General features: G+C 42.7%; 1 protein-coding gene across 7 annotated transcripts in view; it reads right to left on the reverse strand.

Moving 5' to 3' along the window:
* Positions 1–18,635, reverse strand: part of bcas3 (BCAS3 microtubule associated cell migration factor) — a 666,368-nt gene that overhangs the window by 634,617 nt on the left and 13,116 nt on the right. For all 7 annotated transcript variants that reach the window (XR_010968541.1, XR_010968542.1, XM_068008504.1 and 4 more), the window contains exons 2-5: positions 16,294–16,383; positions 10,852–10,906; positions 9,184–9,259; positions 3,431–3,537 (exon numbers count right to left, since the gene is read on the reverse strand). Coding sequence is in view for 5 of the 7 variants with exons in the window: in XM_068008504.1 (XP_067864605.1) it covers positions 3,431–3,537; positions 9,184–9,259; positions 10,852–10,906; positions 16,294–16,364 (309 nt within the window). In the remaining 2 variants the exon portion in view is untranslated. The remainder of the gene's footprint in view (positions 1–3,430; positions 3,538–9,183; positions 9,260–10,851; positions 10,907–16,293; positions 16,384–18,635) is intronic.

Consider the following 18,635-nt stretch of genomic DNA (forward strand, 5'->3'; position numbering starts at 1 on the left):
ACAAAGGAAGATGGTAGTGGTTGTTGGAGGCCAATCATCTCAGCCCCAGGACATTGCTGCAGGAGTTCCTCAGGGCAGTGTCCTAGGCCCAACCATCTTCAGCTGCTTCATCAATGACCTTCCCTCCATCATAAGGTCAGAAATGGGGATGTTCGCTGATGACTGCACAGTGTTCAGTTCCATTCGCAACCCCTTAAATAATGAAGCAGTCCAAGCCTGCATGCAGCAAGACCTGGACAACATCCAGGCTTGGGCTCATCAGTGGCAAGTAACATTCGCGCCAGATAAGTGCCAGGCAATGACCATCTCCAACAAGAGAGAGTCTAACCACCTCCCCCTGACATTCAAGGCATTACCATCACCGAATCCCCCACCATCAACATCCTGGGGGTCACCATTGACCAGAAACTTAACTGGACCAGCCATATAAATACTGTGGCTACGAGAGCAGGTCAGAGGCCGGGTATTCTGCGGCGAGTGACTCACCTCCTGACTCCCCAAAGCCTTTCCACCATCGACAAGGCACAAGTCAGGAGTGTGATGGAATACTCTCCACTTGCCTGGATGAGTGCAGCTCCAACAACACTCAAGAAGCTCGACACCATCCAAGATAAAGCAGCCCGCTTGATTGGCACCCCATCCACCACACTAAACATTCACTCCCTTCACCACCGGTGCACTGTGGCTGCAGTGTGTACCATCCACAGGATGCACTGCAGCAACTCGCCAAGGCTTCTTCGACAGCACCTCCCAAACCCGCGACCTCTACCATCTAGAAGGACAAGAGCAGCAGGCACATGGGAACAACACCACCTGCACGTTCCCCTCCAAGTCACACACCATCCCGACTTGGAAATATATCGCCGTTCCTTCATCGTCACTGGGTCAAAATCCTGGAACTCCCTTCCTAACAGCACTGTGGGAGAACCTTCACCACACGGACTGCAGCGGTTCAAGAAGGCGGCTCACCACCACCTTCTCGAGGGCAATTAGGGATGGGCAACAAATGCCGGCCTCGCCAGCGACGCCCACATCCCGTGAACGAATAAAAAAAAAGATGGGAAGAAAAAAATAATAGTATGACACCAGTCACTCAATTGGGTCTCGAATTACATTTAAGTAAATGGGTTTCTTTTTCACACTGTATTTTGAGAAGTCCAGATATGCTTCATGCTCATGATAAAATCCTGGCTTCATTTCCATGTAGTAACACTGGAAGAGAAGTGTTTCAATGAAACTGACTAGCCAAGGAATTAATTATTAGAGAAATAAATGTGAATTAAAACCAGCTGGAGCTCCAGTGCATTGCACTACAGAGTAGTTAGATGTGGCTGCACATTCCAAATTCCCTGGAGAGTGAGCTCCAAACTTAAAGGTGCCCCTGCAGGACATACTATGGGGATACCGATTATTTGAGCGAGAGAAAGAAAAAGAGAAAGATAAATAAAGAGAAAAGGAGAGAGAGAGAAAAAAAGTAAAATAAATTCAGAACAGGATCAGGAACTGGCAAAGGATCAAGGAAAAATTACTTCTCTGTTAGAGAACTGCACCTGCCACAGGGGAACCCAAAAGAAAAGGAAGAAAGCTTAACACTATAATATGGATGAAAATAAAAACAACTACAGAAACATCAGAATTCCCACTGTATTTTTGAATAAATTATATTACAAAGATATGGCTACTTTTAAATTTCAAACTCTTCATTACTCAAAAGGGATCAAATGCACAAGTTGATTGGGATAATAGTGGATACCTTCTATTACAGTACTTCAATAATTCATTGACTTCCTTGATATATACCCGTGCACACACTCTCCAAGTGCTTCCTGGCAACAAGATCATCCCTCATAGACCTTTTTTTAACACCTCAGTGAACACATCAGGAAATGCTCAAGGCAGGTCAATTAGCAGCTGAATGTGTCAAATGGATCTCACCCAAAAAGTTGGCCTTTCACCAGATACAGGGTCCCACCTAAGGGAGGAACCTGGCTGCTCTCTCAGATGCTGAGCAACCCGCTGTGCATTTCCAGCATTTTCTGTTTTTAATTTCAGTGGCCAGTGTTACTGGCGTTTTTCATCACATCTAAGAACATTCTGTCTGAAGAGAAAAACATGGTTGGAACATCTTGCATGCAGAGATTTTAGTGATATAAATGGATACAGCACATGGGGCAAAATGTGTCCTTAAGGCAAATTCATTTTCATCAGATTCATTCACAAATGGAGCAGACTGCATTGTAAATGCTCTGGAGGATATAGTTCAGTCCAGAGAATAGATGATAATGAAATAAACATCTCAAGCCACATGGACCAGAAGAGAAAAAGCAAACAAAAGAAAGATATTGCATTTGTATAGCATCTTATCCAGTCCTCTGGATATCCCAAAGTGTTTTGCAACCAGATTAATTTAGGAGTGTTGTTGTGTAAGCAAATGCAGCAGCCAATTTTCACACATCAAGGTCCTACAATCAGTAAATGAATGAATAAAGAAAAAGACTTGCATTTCTATCAGCGGCTTTCTCAACCTCAGGACGACTCAGAGCTTTTTACAGACAATGAAGTACTTTTCAAATGTAGTCACTGTTGTAATGTAGGCAACGCGGCAGCCAATTTGCCCACAAACAACAATGTAATAACATCCAGATAATCTGTTTTTAGAGATGTTGGTTGAGGGATAAATATTGACCAGGACACTGGGAAGAACTCCCCTGCTCTTCTTCGAATAGCGCCATGGAATCTTTCACATCCACCTGAGGTGGCCTTGATTTAACATCTCATCCGAAAGACTGCACCTCCAAAAGACGGCACCTCCAACAGTGCAGCACTGGGAGTGTCAGCCTGGATTACATGCCCACAACTTTTTAACTCAGAGGAAACAGTGCTACCAATGGAGTAAAAATAAAAATCTGCAAAGGTGAAGCTCACATGATGACAGGTTTATCTAGCCTAGCTGTAGCGTTATGCTTTCTAATCAATTAAAAGATGTTATTGGTACTCATATTTTTTTAAGCTGTGGTAGGACTACTGAATCTTTGTGAACTTTGGTTGCCCCCCCCCCCCCCCCCCCCCCATTGAAGGTACACACTGATGCTGGGTACGATTCTAAGAACACCAACCACTGCCCAGTGATAGGACCATGACCACTCTGCACATTGAATACTAGTCAGTGAGGGCCACCAAGCTATTCAACTGTAGGGTAGCATCACAGTGAAGCGCAATTCTGTGTGTGTGCACATACACGCAGAAGTCAGATAGCAATCAAGAGCAGGAACTTTGGCTGATTTCTTTCCCTCCCTAATCCAAGTGGCGAACTGAAATGCCTCTGCAGCTGCACCCACTGAGGTCAGCAAATCAGTGATCGAACCTGGGGAGAAAAAAAACTAAATGTATTGCATTGAAAAAAGGGGAAGTAGGCAAAACAATGACTTACGGGGATGCTCCAAATTTGCATCCCATCTGCGTATCCAATGAGCAGCAGCAATGGAGGGTCATTTCCAGCATTGTTCATCTCATGATACTCTGGGTTCCTCGCAAGATCTGCAAAGAGATTTCAAGGTCACAATACAGCAACTGTTAAGATTCCATTCTGACACCACCTTCTTCACAAGTAACCTCCAGCTCTCCCAAAATGCCCGACAAGTATTCCCTGTAATCGTCTTCTATCAAAAAATAGAACTTGCATTCATGTAGCACCTTGTCAGAAAATCCTAAAGTGCTTCACACACAATGAATTACTTTTTGAAGTGCAGTCACTGTAGACAAATAGCGCAGCCATTTGGCACACAGCAAAATCCCACATACTTCAATGAGACAAATGACCAATTGAACTGTTCCTGATGTTGGTGGAGGGAGGAATGTTGGCAACAGCAGCAGCAACAACTTGCATTTATATCGCACCTTTAACGTAGAAAAACAACCCAAAGCAGTCATAGAAGCGCAAGGGGGAGAAAAAAAAAATCGACCCATGAGGATATTAGGAGGGGTAACCAAATGCTTGGTTAAAGAGATGGGTTTTAAGGAGGATCTTAAAAGGAGGAGAGGGAGGTGGAGAATTGGTGGAGTTTAGGGAGGGAATTCCAGAGCGTGGGGTCTAGGTGGCTGATGGCACAGCCACTAATGGTGGGTCAAAGGGAGCAGGCAAGATCCACTGCTTTTCTTCCAGTAGTGCCATAGATATCTTTTGCATTCACCGGAACTAGCGAATGGACCTCAGTTTAACGTGTCACCTGAAGGGTGGCACCTCCAACAATGCAGCATTGCTTTGCGATTTGCACTGCTGTCATGGATGACATCAGATTTGGGATCTGCAGAGGTTGTGCTTGCCTGTTTACATCCCTTCCCCCACCCTTGGCTCCTCTCATTCTGACCTTTTGTGGTCCAACCTACCCACCCCTGCTTTGCTCCACCATTGGTCAGACAGCTTTCAGTCACCTCGTCCCTAGTCTTCAAAACTCCCTCCCTAAACTTCTGATATTCAACTTATCTCCTTAAAAACCTCGTTAAACCATCCAAACTCCGGCATAGCATGGCACCCGTTCCTTCATCCATTTTATTTATTTTCTCCAGGGATGTTTTCTACTTGCAAGTTTTATTGTTATTGTTATTAATAATGTGCTTTTACACTGCATAATTTTACTGTAAGCCCTAATTTCTGGAATTCCCTCCCTAAACCTCTCCACCTCACTCCTCCTTTAAGGTGCTCCTTAAAACCTACCTCTTTGACCAAGCTATTGGTCACCTGTCCTAAAATCATCTTATGTGGTTCAATATCAAATTTTAAGAACAAGAACAAGAACAAAAGAAATAGGAGCAGGAGTAGTCCACACGGCCCCTCGAGCCTGCTCCACCATTCAATAAGATCATGGCTGATCTTTGGTCTCAACTCCACTTTCCCGCCCGATCCCCATATCCCTTGATTCCCCTCGAGTTCAAAAATCTATCTATCTATCTCAGTCTTGAACATATTTAATGACTCAGCATCCACAGCCCTCGGGATAGAGAATTCCAGAGTCACAATCCTCTGAGTGAAGAAATTCCTCCTGATCTCAGTCTTAAATGGCCAGCACCTTGTCCTAAGACTATGCCCCCTAGTTCTACACTCGTCAGCCAGGGGAAATAATCTCTCAGTATCTGCCCTGTCAAGCCCCCTCAGAGTCTTATATGTTTCAATGAGATCACCTCTCATTCTTCTAAGCTCCAGAGAGTATAGGTCCATTCTACTTAATCTCTCCTCGTAGGACAACTCTCTCAACCCAGGAATCAATCCAGTGATCTAGTCAAATTTTGTTTGATAACACTCCTGTGAAGCGTCTTGGGACATTTTACTACGTTAAAGGCACTATATAATTGCAACTTCTTCTTCTTGTTCCTGTCTGGGGAAAGCAAGCTCCGTGAGCCGATCTTTTGCTTTACAGTCAGGTGCTGGAGTGTTGGTCTCCACTGTGTAATGCAGAGACCCAATTGTTATATACGATGCAAACACTAAAGACCAGCAACCTGCAATTAATTATTTTTGAAATCAGCTCCTTTAATCCAACAGTGCTTTTTCACCCACATTTTCAAGTGTCTAAAATGTAGCTGGTACACCAAATAAGAGTGTTTGTACTGCGGAGTCATCCAACGGAGGAAGGGAGACCTTCACATCTGCAGTTGACCATCATATAAAAGCAGTTATAAATACCACTACAAGCGGGTCATGATTCAACAGGGGCAATACTAACACATAAAAAAAAGCAACAAAGAAAGTCAACTTTCATTGGAATGCAACTGGTACAACATGCTCCGGAAAAGAATACAGTAAAAAAAATTACTCTCTACAAAAGTGACTTGTGCTGTGAAAACTGACAACAGTACATTTGCTGCATAGGCGCCAGCTGCTGATACATAAAAGTGGGAGTTTTACATTTCCCAATGGAGCCCATTGCAGTTTATATCCATTGTAAAACCATAAGAGTATGGAGCACAGACAACTAGTAGCACATTTCCCCAGATTAGGGAAGGCTTCCAGGCAGGTCCAAGGTTACATAGCCTATTAAAATAAATGGAGAGGCTCTAGGACATATGGCGACCCTCCCCATTAGTAACATCACCAGAGTGTCTCTGGAGGGAAGGAGACCTAAAATGCAAGTCTCTAAATTTGAGAGCGTATTTTTTTAAATTGAAACAGCAACAAATATTCATGTGTATATATTTCCATGTAGACAGGGAGGAAATACTTTGCATTTTCCTTCTCCTTTAGCACATAGTGCTGCTAACATTCCCTCACCAAATTCTGTATTCCCTTCCCCCCTCAAAAAGAAAGCGTTGTCACATCAGTATCCGGTTTCCTCCCTTTCAAACACCCTGGGACATTCTGCTATGTTAAAGATGCTACAAAAGTGTAAGTTGTTATAATGCTGTATAAATTATATCCAGTTAAATCCCAGTTTGCAGAGAAATATTATGCTAGGATCAGCAATTCTATTCACTCCCTACAAACACATAATTAATTTATAATATTTTTTCTACCTCAATCCACTTCGCTATTCAAACATAAAATAATTGCTTTATGCAAAATATAATCTTTTGCAAGAAGTTACGACTGATGATTTGGCATGTGCTGCAGTGATGCTATTCATTGAGATGAGCAATCAAAACATTAATACTTTAACAGAAGCAGAAAATGCTGGTAACACATAGCATCTATAAAGAGAAAAGACAGGATAAAAATTTCAGTTGTAGACTCTCAGGAAAGATGAAGGGTCTAATCCCAAGACGGATGTTCTGATGATAGATCTACACTGAAATGTTAACCCATTTTTTTCTAATGCTGATTGACTAACTGTGCATTTCCAGCATTTTTAATTAAAATTACAAGCAGTTTTTTATCTTTTCAACTTCACTGGGAAATACCATGATTACATTTAAGAGTTAAGTTGGGATCAAGAATCTTACCTAATTGGAGTGAACTAGAACAGGTTCATAGAATCATAGAATGATACAGCACAGGAGGAGGCCATTTGGTCCATCGTGCCTGTGCTGGCTCTTTGAAAGAGCTATCCAATTAGTCCCACTCCCCTGCTCTTTCCCCATAGCCCTGCAAATTTCCCCCCTTTCAAGTATTTATCCGATTCCCTTTTAAAAGTTATTATTGACTCACTATGCTGGAATAGGGCAGGTATTTATCTAGAGTCAGCCACAGATTTAAGAAAATTTCTACAACCTGCTCCAGCTCTGCATGAAGAAATATTTCCTGATATTAGACCTAACCTAAACTTGCCCTTCACCACCCTGAACCAGCGACCTATTGTCCTGGTACCAGGCCCCAGCATATCTAAAAGTATTGTCCAAGGTTTATTTTCTCTATTCCATTAAGTGTCGCAAGTCTCTGTACAAAATACAGTTAAAATGTTTTTACTGAGAACATTATGTATTGTATTATATTATCCCTTTTACATGAGACAACACATTTCAGGTTTTCCAGTCTGTCAATTCCCGCGCACAGTATATATTTCCTCAAAGTGTCTTCTTCAAAAAAGGAAAGAAATAATTTTCGCTGCTTTAACCCACACGACGGAAGGGACATCCACTGCTCCTTGATGAAAATTTAATGTATTAATTTTAACATGAAAGATGCAGCTTTAATAAATGAAACTCATCTAAAATCAGGAGTCAGGCCTTGACAAAAGTTACAAATCCCGCTGCAAGTCAAAGACAAATTCTGATTTATCTCTATATATTTGCTTTCAATTTTCTCCCTTCATCTCCAAAGTTGTGGATTCATGAGGGAATAAGGTTCTATGGGTGCTATCAGGTCTCTGGTACCCTGTCCTGGTGGCCAATCTTCATGCCGAGTCAGTGAAAACGCAATCCGGCTCTCACTCGATATCTACATGCATGTAGTTACCAGCAAGGGTCACTGGATAGTGATCGGCAACAGGAGCGGGAACGAGAACCCTAGCTGATTTTTCTCTCCCCTCCCTAGTCTAGGGCGCTGAGGCTAATTGTAGTACCCCTGCACCCACCCCAATGAGATCAGCTAACACAGCAGACACTAGGAATCAAACAAGGGGATCTTTTGGTCTGTATGGTTTCGTACTATACCAAACAGTGCCTTTACCCACTAAGCCAGCCGGGGAGCTTCCAAAGGTAAATTCTTATTTTTGACCCCAAGATGTTATGCTAACTTCTTGCCATAGCACTAGTGTTATAGAATGAATAACAAGGACAGCAAATACAATTAAAATAAGAGCTGCAATAATGAATGTTACAGGCAATGATTACACTAATTCTCAGTGCTACACTTTAAATGTTGTGCCAATATCATTCTCATGTGATGCTCTTAACTGGTCACCTCAAATTGCTCCATCTCTATCACCAATCGCAGACCTGTGTTTTTTTTTAATTCATTCATGGGATGTGGGCGTCGCTGGCAAGGTCAGCATTTATTGCCCATCCCTAATTTCCCTTGAGAAGGTGGTGGTGAGCCACCTTCTTGAACCGCTGCAGTCCGTGTGGTGAAGGTTCTCCCACAGTGCTGTTAGGTAGGGAGTTCCAGGACTTTGACCCAGCAACGATGAAGGAACGGCGATATATTTCCAAGTCGGGATGGTGTGTGACTTGGAGGGGGACGTGCAGGTGGTGTTGTTCCCATGTGCCTGCTGCCCTTGTCCTTGTCCTTCGAGGTGGTAGAGGTCGCGGGTTTGGGAGGTGCTGTCGAAGAAGCCTTGGTGAGTTGCTGCAGTGCATCCCATAGGTGGTACACACTGCAGTCACAGGGCGCCGGTGGTGAAGGGAGTGAATGTTTAGGATGGTGGATGGGGTACTAATCGAGCGGGATGCTTTGTCCTGGATGGTGTCGAGCTTCTTGAGTGTTGTTGGAGCTGCACTCATCCAGGCAAGTGGAGAGTATTCCATCACACTCCTGACTTGTGCCTTGTAGATGGTGGAAAGGCTTTGGGGAGTCAGGAGGTGAGTCACTCGCCATTCTACTACCCAAAATGCTCTGTAGCTGTTCAAGGAGACCCAGGATGAACATTTCCAATCACCCACCATTTACTGAAATCTGAGTGAAACAAAGAACAACTACATTGCAAATGTATCATAATTTTTCACACGCAGACTATGGTTACAGGAATCCCAGTGATATCATTTAAATCAGATAAATGAGAGAAAATAGCAGTGAAAAGCAAGCACTGCATTTACCATTAATATCAGCTTTTTCGAAACGGACCCAAACAATTTTTTCCTTCTCATCTGTTGGAGGTGAGCCGGTGTATGCCTGGGGGGAAAAACAAAATTGATGAAAAAAAAACTAAAAATAACAGAAGACATTAACATCTATCAGTTTGTCTACAGTGATCAATAATAAAGTAACCACACACCATGGTCATAGATTTCAGTCCCAGTACACTCTAATGGTGCATTTACCTAACAACTCTGCCAGCAATGGCAGCCTTACCTTCGAGGGCAGTGCTGAACCAAGTGAAGCAGTGCTGCTCCCTCCAGAGGTACCCACCTAAAGAGCACCTTGCGTATTAACAGATGCAAGCCTTCAGATTGTGCTGTGTGGTTGTAGCAGCCCTGTAACCGCCCTGGTGAGACCAGCTAACACAACAGCATGGTAGCATAGTGGTTCTGGCTAGCTAGCTACCCAGAGGTCACAAGTTCAAATCCCACCATAGCAATTTGTGAAATTGAATTCAATAAATCTGACGCCAGAAAAAATTACCGTGACAGCTGCCGGATTGCTGTAAAAATCTAATTGGTTCATTAATGTTCTTCAGGATCTGCTACCACTTCTTGTTCTGGCCTACATGCGACTCCAGTCTCACACTATGCACTTGATTCTTAATGCCCACGGAGCAACTAGTGCTGCCTTGTCAGTGTCACCCACATCCCATGGATTTTTTTTATTACTATAAAAAGCACAAACCCAGAATTAAACAATGGGACTATTTGGTTTCTATGGATTAGTACAAGCAGTGCATTTATTCACTAAGCCACTGGGGGAGCTCCCAAAAATAAATTCCTACTTTTGACCCTTTGATGCTAGTCTTAACTTCCTGTTGCAGCACTTTTAATAGAGCAAATTGCGTGGGCAGCACACATAAATAAAGTAGGAACTCCGATATTGAATGTAACAGTCAATGAATGCACTAACCCAAGTCCTTTCCTTCAGCCTTATGGAGGCTTTTAATTTTAATGATGCACATTAAATACTTTGCAACTAATGTACAAATGCTTAACCCATTTGCATCAAAATGTCTTGGTCTGCTCTTTTAACGACTTAATGCACCTGTTAAAATAGGTTTCCTATGAATACATTAAGCATTCATACACTAATAAAGTCTACTCTTAATTCAAAATTATTTTCTGCTTGAAAAATATTTGAATTATTGAGTGGAACAAATGAAATAATTTTAATAAAATAGCACAGGTGGCTTTTTTTAGCACCATTTCAGTTTGGATTAACAGGTAATTTAAATTAAACAATTTCAAATTAAGAGGAGTAGACCGTATAGACATAGCATAATTTCAAGACTAACGTTAGTGAAACAAAACTGGGGACCTTAAATAAAAAACAGAAAATGCTGGAAATACGAGGCAGGTCTGCCAGCAAGGCGAAAAAAATAAAAAGAAAGACAACTTAATGGGCATCAGTTCTAACAAGGGGTCTAGGTGCAAAATGTTAACCCATCTTCTCTGTTTTCAGATGCTGATAGGTGTGGATTTCCAGCACTTTCTATTTTTATGTCCGATTTCCAACATTTGCTGTTTTTTTTAAACCAGAGAAACTGTGTTGCCTGTACAGTACAGGAAGGATACTGTATGTGGAGCTGGAGGACAGATTTTCACACTTGCGTCACTTACCTGTGGGACTACATCTTGCAGAAATGTGACAACACTCTCCATGTATGACTGCTCCCTGAAAAAAAAACACAAACAGTTCAGTATAGAACTCAAGACTACCATAGATTCACACCATCATGGCTGAGAATCATTAGAAGATTTGGTTTCTGGAACTAAAGCTAGAGAGCAATTCAAATTCTATACATCTACAGCCAGTAGCGTATTGAGTAAATTTCTGTTAAGTGAATACTTTCCAGACAGATTCATCACTGTATCTCGGGTTGATTATACAGTGATTCCAATCAAAATTCTACATCATGTACCACTGCTGTAGTAGTTTAACTCTCGTTCTTTTTCCTTCCTCCTCTCCTAAAAGCACTGACTCTTACAGGGGTATGGTTCCATGAGTACCAACTACCTTCCAACGCCTCTCTCAAGTTGCCAGTCTTCATGCGTTAGCTGAGAGTGTTAGCAGGCTACTCGATTTGACCAAAGGGGAGGGGGGTACCACAGACTAGCCAAATATCCAACATACTATTTTTAGCAGGAATCAGTGGATGGCAATGTGGAATGGGTACTGGCTGATTATCCCCTAATTCAGATGTGTCCAAATTAGGATCCACAGGCCACGTGCAATGCCCATGCCCTGGCAACCCCACCCCTACAATTTAGTCCTATTTGCGCTAATATATTTTTATTTGTTGGTTTATGTTTTTTAAATTTTATGGGCCTGGAGGATTAGAAAGGGCTGTTCTTAGTATTGTTCCCTCGTGGGCCAATAAATCCTAAATCGGAACACCAAGATCTGTTAGCATCAGCAACTTGAGATGTATGCAGATTAATGGAACGTGGATTTAAACTTTATGTGTGGTCCCCAAGGCTCCATAGTAAGCACCGAAGCAGCCCACAAATACATAAACCTTGGACACATCTGCACTAATCAAATAGCACAAACTCTTGTGACACATCATATCAGAGCTGTGATGCAACATGGCGAGATAGGGCCTTGCGATCATAATCCACTTTTGCTCAGTTTAGCGTTATCTATCACACTATGAAGAGAGGCTATGGGGGTAATTTTAACCTCCAAGAACGGGTGGGTTGGGGCGGGCGGGAGTTGAAAATAGTTGTTCTTTTGGGTCACAACCGCAAAATTTTCGGACTTTGCATTCCCAGTGGGAAGCCTGTACTTTTACCGCCCACATTTAACCCGGAAGTGGAGCCGGGTTGCAGTCGCAACCCAAAAAACAACTTTCAACCCCCATCTGTCCCCAACCCATCCGTTCTTGGGGGCTAAAATCAACCCCCATGCAGAATATAGACTGCATCCACTGTCCTGTAACTGCATTTGCCTGTTCACACAGAAGCACTGCATGCGCACACAGCACATGCTATTCAAGTGGGATAGATAAAATGGTGGCAGAGAAAAGAAAGCAACAAACTCTGTTCAATTAAGAGAAGAATAGAAGACAACGATGAAGCTGTAAAATATACTAGCCATTGGTCAAAAGGAAGGACTGCTGATATGTGGAAAAAGGCATGTCCAGCCTTACATAAACTGCTACAACAAGAAAATAAGACGAGAGTCCCACAGTACAGCACTAACTGGAATATTCAAAACTCAAGGAGTATCAATGGCTAGTGAGTGGCAAGAACTTTCCAAGACACACATGGGAAAACTAGAGATGCTAAATTACGACCCTCGAGACACCAGAACAAAAAAGTTAATTGGCCCAAAAAACAGCAGTCAAGATTCTGGAGGAATGTAAAAGAGAAATCGTGGAAAAGCCTGTGGACTGAATGCACGTGTCTAAACTGGATTCCCGCACAAAGACTTTCTTCGCTGCTTCCCATTTGAGCAGGAAAAATTGCGCATAATCAGACCATCCAGGACTAGCTGAACAGCAGGAAATAAACGGACTAAATATTGGTATTGGACTACACTCCACGAACGAGCCTCCTCGATGCATCGTACCGAGTCAGGACCTAACGCAGCAACAGAAATCAATGTCCACGAATCAAAGTCTGTGTTAAGTCCTGACTCAGTACGATGCATCAAGGAGGCTCAGGTCCGTGGAGTGAGTTCCGTCCGATCTCACTCCCGTTCGGGCAGAGCTGCTCATCGGTGTGAGGCCCCGATTCCTCTCTTGGGAACCTCCACCTGACAAGCTGAGCCTTCTCTCAGAAATTCGCTCCCTGCCATTCAATTCTGTACGGTACGGTGGGATTTCCTGCATAATTTGATGCTGCATATGTTCCATTTCCTCACCCTTGGCCCAGATAATCCGTGGTGGAGCTTTCTGCAAATCGCTGAGGGCAAACGTATCCAGTGGAAAACCCTGTATTCGGGAACCATTTCCAGCACCACTGGGGACCTTGGGATGAAGAGTCTTGCACGGCGCAGTGACTTACAATAAGTTTCTGAGCCTCTTTAGGAACACTCAGGCCGCATTTGCATTCTGCAGCGAGGAAGAATCTTCATTTCGTATACATGTACAATGCCAGAGGTAGCAGCCCCTATTTCACCTTTTGACGGAGCTGCTCTTCAAATTCCAGCTACATTTCTCCTCCATGCTTTTTATCCTTGGTCATCCGGTGCCCTGGAGGGGGGTGGCAGGTCAGAGGACCTCCTGGAAATTCCTGATCTGCTAATCAAAAAACCGTCAGAGTGCTTGTCGCAGCGTTTTGATAGTCGTGGATTTGACAGCAATTATATGCAGAACAATTTCGCTGCATTTGCCAATTTCGGATCCAGTAGCAATGTTAGAAAGCAGGAGTTAGTCACCGTCTTCAAGATAAATATCCCTACATTATAATGTGGCATTGTCTCAATCATAGGATTGAACTAGCAGTTGGAGATGTTATTGATAAAAGTGAATGCTGTCAACTATTTTCAGGTATTTATGGTTAAATTATACAGGCGGTCAAATTTTGTTTGAAAATGCTCCTGCGAAGCACCTTGGGACATTTTACTACATTAAAGGCGCTATATAAATGCAAGTTGTTGTTGATGTTCACTAGTCAACCAAAAAGAATAGTCGGAATGTGCTGAAGACTTAGATTTACAGATAAATAAAATTGGATGCGTATTAGGAGCCGTGCGAGATGCAAATTCAGCGTGTGCTAAATGTAACAACTGAGGCACTTCATATTCATTTCCTTGTTACTTCAGGAGTCAGGGGACAAAAATATGAGAGCCGCTTACAATGGACTGCTGGAAAGACTGTATTCATCCAGAGTTTAGGCATTGTGTGTGATGCCTTTTATTGTCTCTGCTTTTAGAGTTGTTGTTGAAGCAAGATACCATACTTCAGTTTACAGGTAAGCTACTGAGATACACGATGTGAATCATAGAGACTATGAAGGTAAACCAAGTACAAACCAAGCCATGCACTCGGGATGTGAACGAAAGCTGCATCCCAAGAAAGTTAGCTGAAGAGTGTCTCTTTAGTCTCCAACAGAAAGCATGTTAGTTTCAACCACCAAGTGGTTGCTTTCCGGCTTGATAAACCACACAAGAGTTCAAGTGCCACTGCTGCAGCATTAGCAAGAAACCCACGGGGGGACAATACAGAGTACAATTCTTGTATTGTAGAGATTACTGTGCGATATCCAGATTACTGGCCAGCTAATATGTCCACTAATTATCACAAAATATAAGTTGCATCCCCGTGTAAAAAAAAGTTTAAACTTGATCTATTGGGAGTTCAAAGATGGTGCTGGAACTTGCACCATTAATTAGCTGTGCAAAGGTGATATCTTGTTCTGCGCCAAGGGTAAATTTGGCTTTGTTCACCTAAACTTGTTACTCCGACATGCCCCTCGCTGCTACGAGACATGCATCCTCCAGTCCATACGTGGAATGTAGAGCCCTACATGAAAACTTGACTTCGATCGCACTGGCCTGCAGGTGACACCAGAAATCAGAAGGTAGACCAGCAGCCAGTTATGACACACTCCCGGTGGAAGCTCTTTTGAACTCAACTCAGTGACTGTGTGACTTTTACAAACTGGAAGTGGAACTTATTTTATAAATATAGTCCATCATTATATTAAGGATGTCAAGGCCTTGGAGAGGGTGCAGAGGAGATTTACTAGAATGGTACCAGGGGTGAGGGACTTCAGTTATGTGGAGAGACTGGAGAAGCTGGAATTGTTCTCCTTAGAGCAGAGAAGGAAGAGGCAGAAACCCTCAATTCATTTAAAAAATACTTGGATGTGTACTTGAAGTGCCGTAACCTACAGGGCTGCACACCAAGTGCTGGAAAGTGGGATTAAGCTGGTTGCTCTTTCTCGGCCGGCACGGACACGATGGGCCGAATGGCCTCCTTCTGTAACTTTCTATGATAAGGTTAAGGGGAGAGTAATAAAGGTGTTCAAAATTATTAACTTTTTTTTAATATATATATATATATATATATATATAGAGTAGATAGGGAGAAACTGTTTCCTCTGGCAGGACGGTCGATAACCAGAGAACACAGATTTGGGATAATTGACAAAAGAACCAGAGGGAAGATGAGGAGAATTTTGTTTACGCAGTGAATTGTTATGATCTGGAATGCACTGCCTGAGAGGGTTGTGGAAGCAGATTCAACAGTAACTTTCAAAAGGGAAATGGATATATACTTGAAGAGGAAACATTTGCAGGGTGAAGTGCAAGGGGGTGGGGCCTAATTCAATAGCTCCTCCAAAAAGCTAGCACAGGCACAATGGGCCGAAAAGCCTACTTCTGTGCTGTACGATTCTCTCATAATTTCACCTATTGTATTTTGTAATATTTATTTAAAATTAATAGTTATACAAGTTTCAAGTCAAAGCTGTTTATTTAAAATGTGCTGTGTAGAGCCCAATGATCCACATGATATTTTCCTGTTATGTGAAAGCTTTCTTGCACTTCCAACATTGCAAGCAGCCATATTAATAACTATGGAATGGGATACATGATGCGTACATGTGGACACAAAATCAACACTTTGCTAATTACACATTACAGAGTCAGGTTCACTTACTGAATAAATACCTTAAATCCACTGGCAGCATTGGGGGTTTCCTCTGCAAGGCTAAAGTTAAACGGTGTACCACAAATCTTGTATTGAAAACCCCCATCTCTTTCACGTCAATTTTTGGCAGCCTTGGCACAAAGACCTGCTTAATTAAAGTGTTTACAAGGCCTGTACAGCACTAGTTTTGCTGCTTAATCACTAATAAATTGCAAATAACACAGTTACACAAGCAAAACTAGACCTCTGGAACATTTCGACCAGAACCACACACAAAGCATTTTCTTGGCCAAAGCAGAAATATTGAACTTAAGTGAGCAAGTGTTGTACAAAATCTCTTTGAATTGCCTTGTTTTGATGAGAGTTTGCCAGATATTAAAATTTTGCAACAAAACTGATATTTCACTTAAGAAGCAGCAAATGTATTCAGTATTAAAGTTTAAATTAATGTATTCCTTACGTGACTGCCTGATGTCGGACCATTATTCCACCAGTACAGCGGCTGGGACGGCGGGGAGAGTCTGTAGCCATAGTTGCTCAATTCTACCACCTAAATTGTAAAGAACCCAAATTGTTAGTTCAGTCACCAGTCAATAAAGTAAGAACTCACATTTCTACATTACCTTTCACGACCTCAGGACGGCCCGAAGCGGTTTACAGCCAATGAGGTACTGCTCAACTATAGTCACTGTTGTAATGTAGTCAAGTGAACACCACCTCCAAAAAGCATCTAGGCACAGGTACAGACAGACATTCTTGACATTTCTTCCTTTTTATAAATGTTGTGGTCATCGGAGGAGGGATTTTAGTGCCAAGAAATAGAACGCTTTTCATTTTGAGCATCCAATATCAATGTTGAGCAACCCAAGGTGAGGTACAGCACAGATTAAATTTGGAGTAAAGCTCCTTCTACTATGCCCCAACAATGGCCCAGAAGTTGCTGTAGCTGGTCAACGAACTACGCCTGCCGTTAGTTAGCCGTGCCCTCTTGCCCCTTTAACTTCCATGAGATTTTGCTCTGCAAGTTGCTGGAAATGGGAGCTGGGAAAGGTGTGGTGCCCTCTACAGGGCATCTGGGACCTGAGTGAACAGGGCAAGCAACTGTGGATCTCTTTCACCAATCAGATTGAAGGATTGTTAAATGAACGGCACAAGGAAACGTAAGTTAGAATAGCGAATTCAATGTCAAATCAGGTACAGAAAGCAAAATAATGAGAGGGAAAGAAAGATAAGAAATTAAGAGAGATAGAAAAAAAGAGACAGGAAGAAAAAGTAAAAAAAAATTTTATTTTTTGTTTTTAAATCTCCAACAACTAACACCTGAAGGAATGAAACTCCACACTTGTAATCGTAAATTTTCAGTGCTAGAGGGGTTGTTTGGCAGTAATTAACACTTATCACACTGTTAAAAAGGGCACTTAGACTGAAATGGACAAGCCTTAACTTTCAGTGGCAAGTTTAGTTCGTATCTACTGCGCAAATACAGCAACTTCACGCCATTCAATGTATTTCAATGGTGAGGCAGACAGCGAGGTGCCATTTTCACGAAGCTAATGGCGGAGCATCTCAGACAGCAACTTCCAGATTTTTGCATTTAACCACGCATCTGTCCTTGCTTGAAGTTGCTGTGCGATTTGCCAATAAATAACGGAGAGCACCATTAGCCTCACCATTATTCTGACAGCAAATTCTGAGCCATTATGTCTCATCCCTAACTTCAGAAAAGTACCAGTGCAACATCTTTCCATTTTCTGCACCATCCATTTGGTCTGAGTGAGATGGCCAATTTAATGCCAAAATAGGGGCAATTCTGTCCTGTGGGCCCATGCTCATCTGTAACTGGTTTTATGACTATGAATAATCTGATTTTATACCACAGGAGTGCTCATTGTTTTATGCCCAATTGATCACTGGAGACTTGTATTTATATAGCGCCTTTAACGTGGAAAAACGTCCCAAAGCGTTTCACAGAAGCATAATCAGACATAATTGGATGCCGAGCCAAAGAAGGAGATATTAGGAGGGGTGACCTAAAGCTTAGACAAAGAGGGTTTTAAAGAAGTCTTAAAGGAAGAGAGGGACAGGGTTTGGCAGAGAGTTTTAAGAAATAAATTCCAGAGCACAGGGTCTAGGCGGCTGAAGGTAAGGCTACCAACTGTGGGGCACCAGGAGGATGTGGGTGTATCAGAGGTCAGAGATTTAAAGGGCTTTGAAGGGCTGGAGGAGGTTACAAAGACAGGGAGCAGCAAGGCGATGAAGGGATTTAAGGATGAGAGTGAGAATTTTAAATTGGGGACATTGAGGGATCGGGGGCCAACGTAGGTCAGCAAGGACAGAGGTGAGGGGTGAGTGGAACTAAGGGCAGGATAGGATACAGGCAGAAAGTGTTGGATGAGCTAATGTTTATGAAGGGTGGAAGGTGGGGGGGGGGGGGGGGGGAGGGGGGTCGGCCAGAAGAGTATTGGAATAGTCGTGTCTGGAGGTGACAAAGGCATGGATGAGGGTGCCAGCAGCGGATGGATATTTCTTAAATATCTCAAACTGCTTTACTACAATACGTTACAATAAGTGCAGCAGCAGCCGCTTTTCACACAGCAAGATCCCACAAGCAACAGCAAGAGGAGTGACCAGTTATCGGTGGGGGGTTTCTGGCCACCAATGAGGGAGGAATGTTAGCCAGGGCACCAGGAGAACTCCTTGCCCTTTGAATAGCACCATCACATCATTAACATCCACCTGAATCACTGGATCAAGTGAACTTCTCAACTATTAACCTCTCTTCCCCCCACCATACCCCAAGTT

Source organism: Heptranchias perlo, chromosome 28 (assembly GCF_035084215.1).
Source record: "Heptranchias perlo isolate sHepPer1 chromosome 28, sHepPer1.hap1, whole genome shotgun sequence".
NCBI classification, from domain to species: Eukaryota; Metazoa; Chordata; class Chondrichthyes; order Hexanchiformes; family Hexanchidae; genus Heptranchias; species Heptranchias perlo.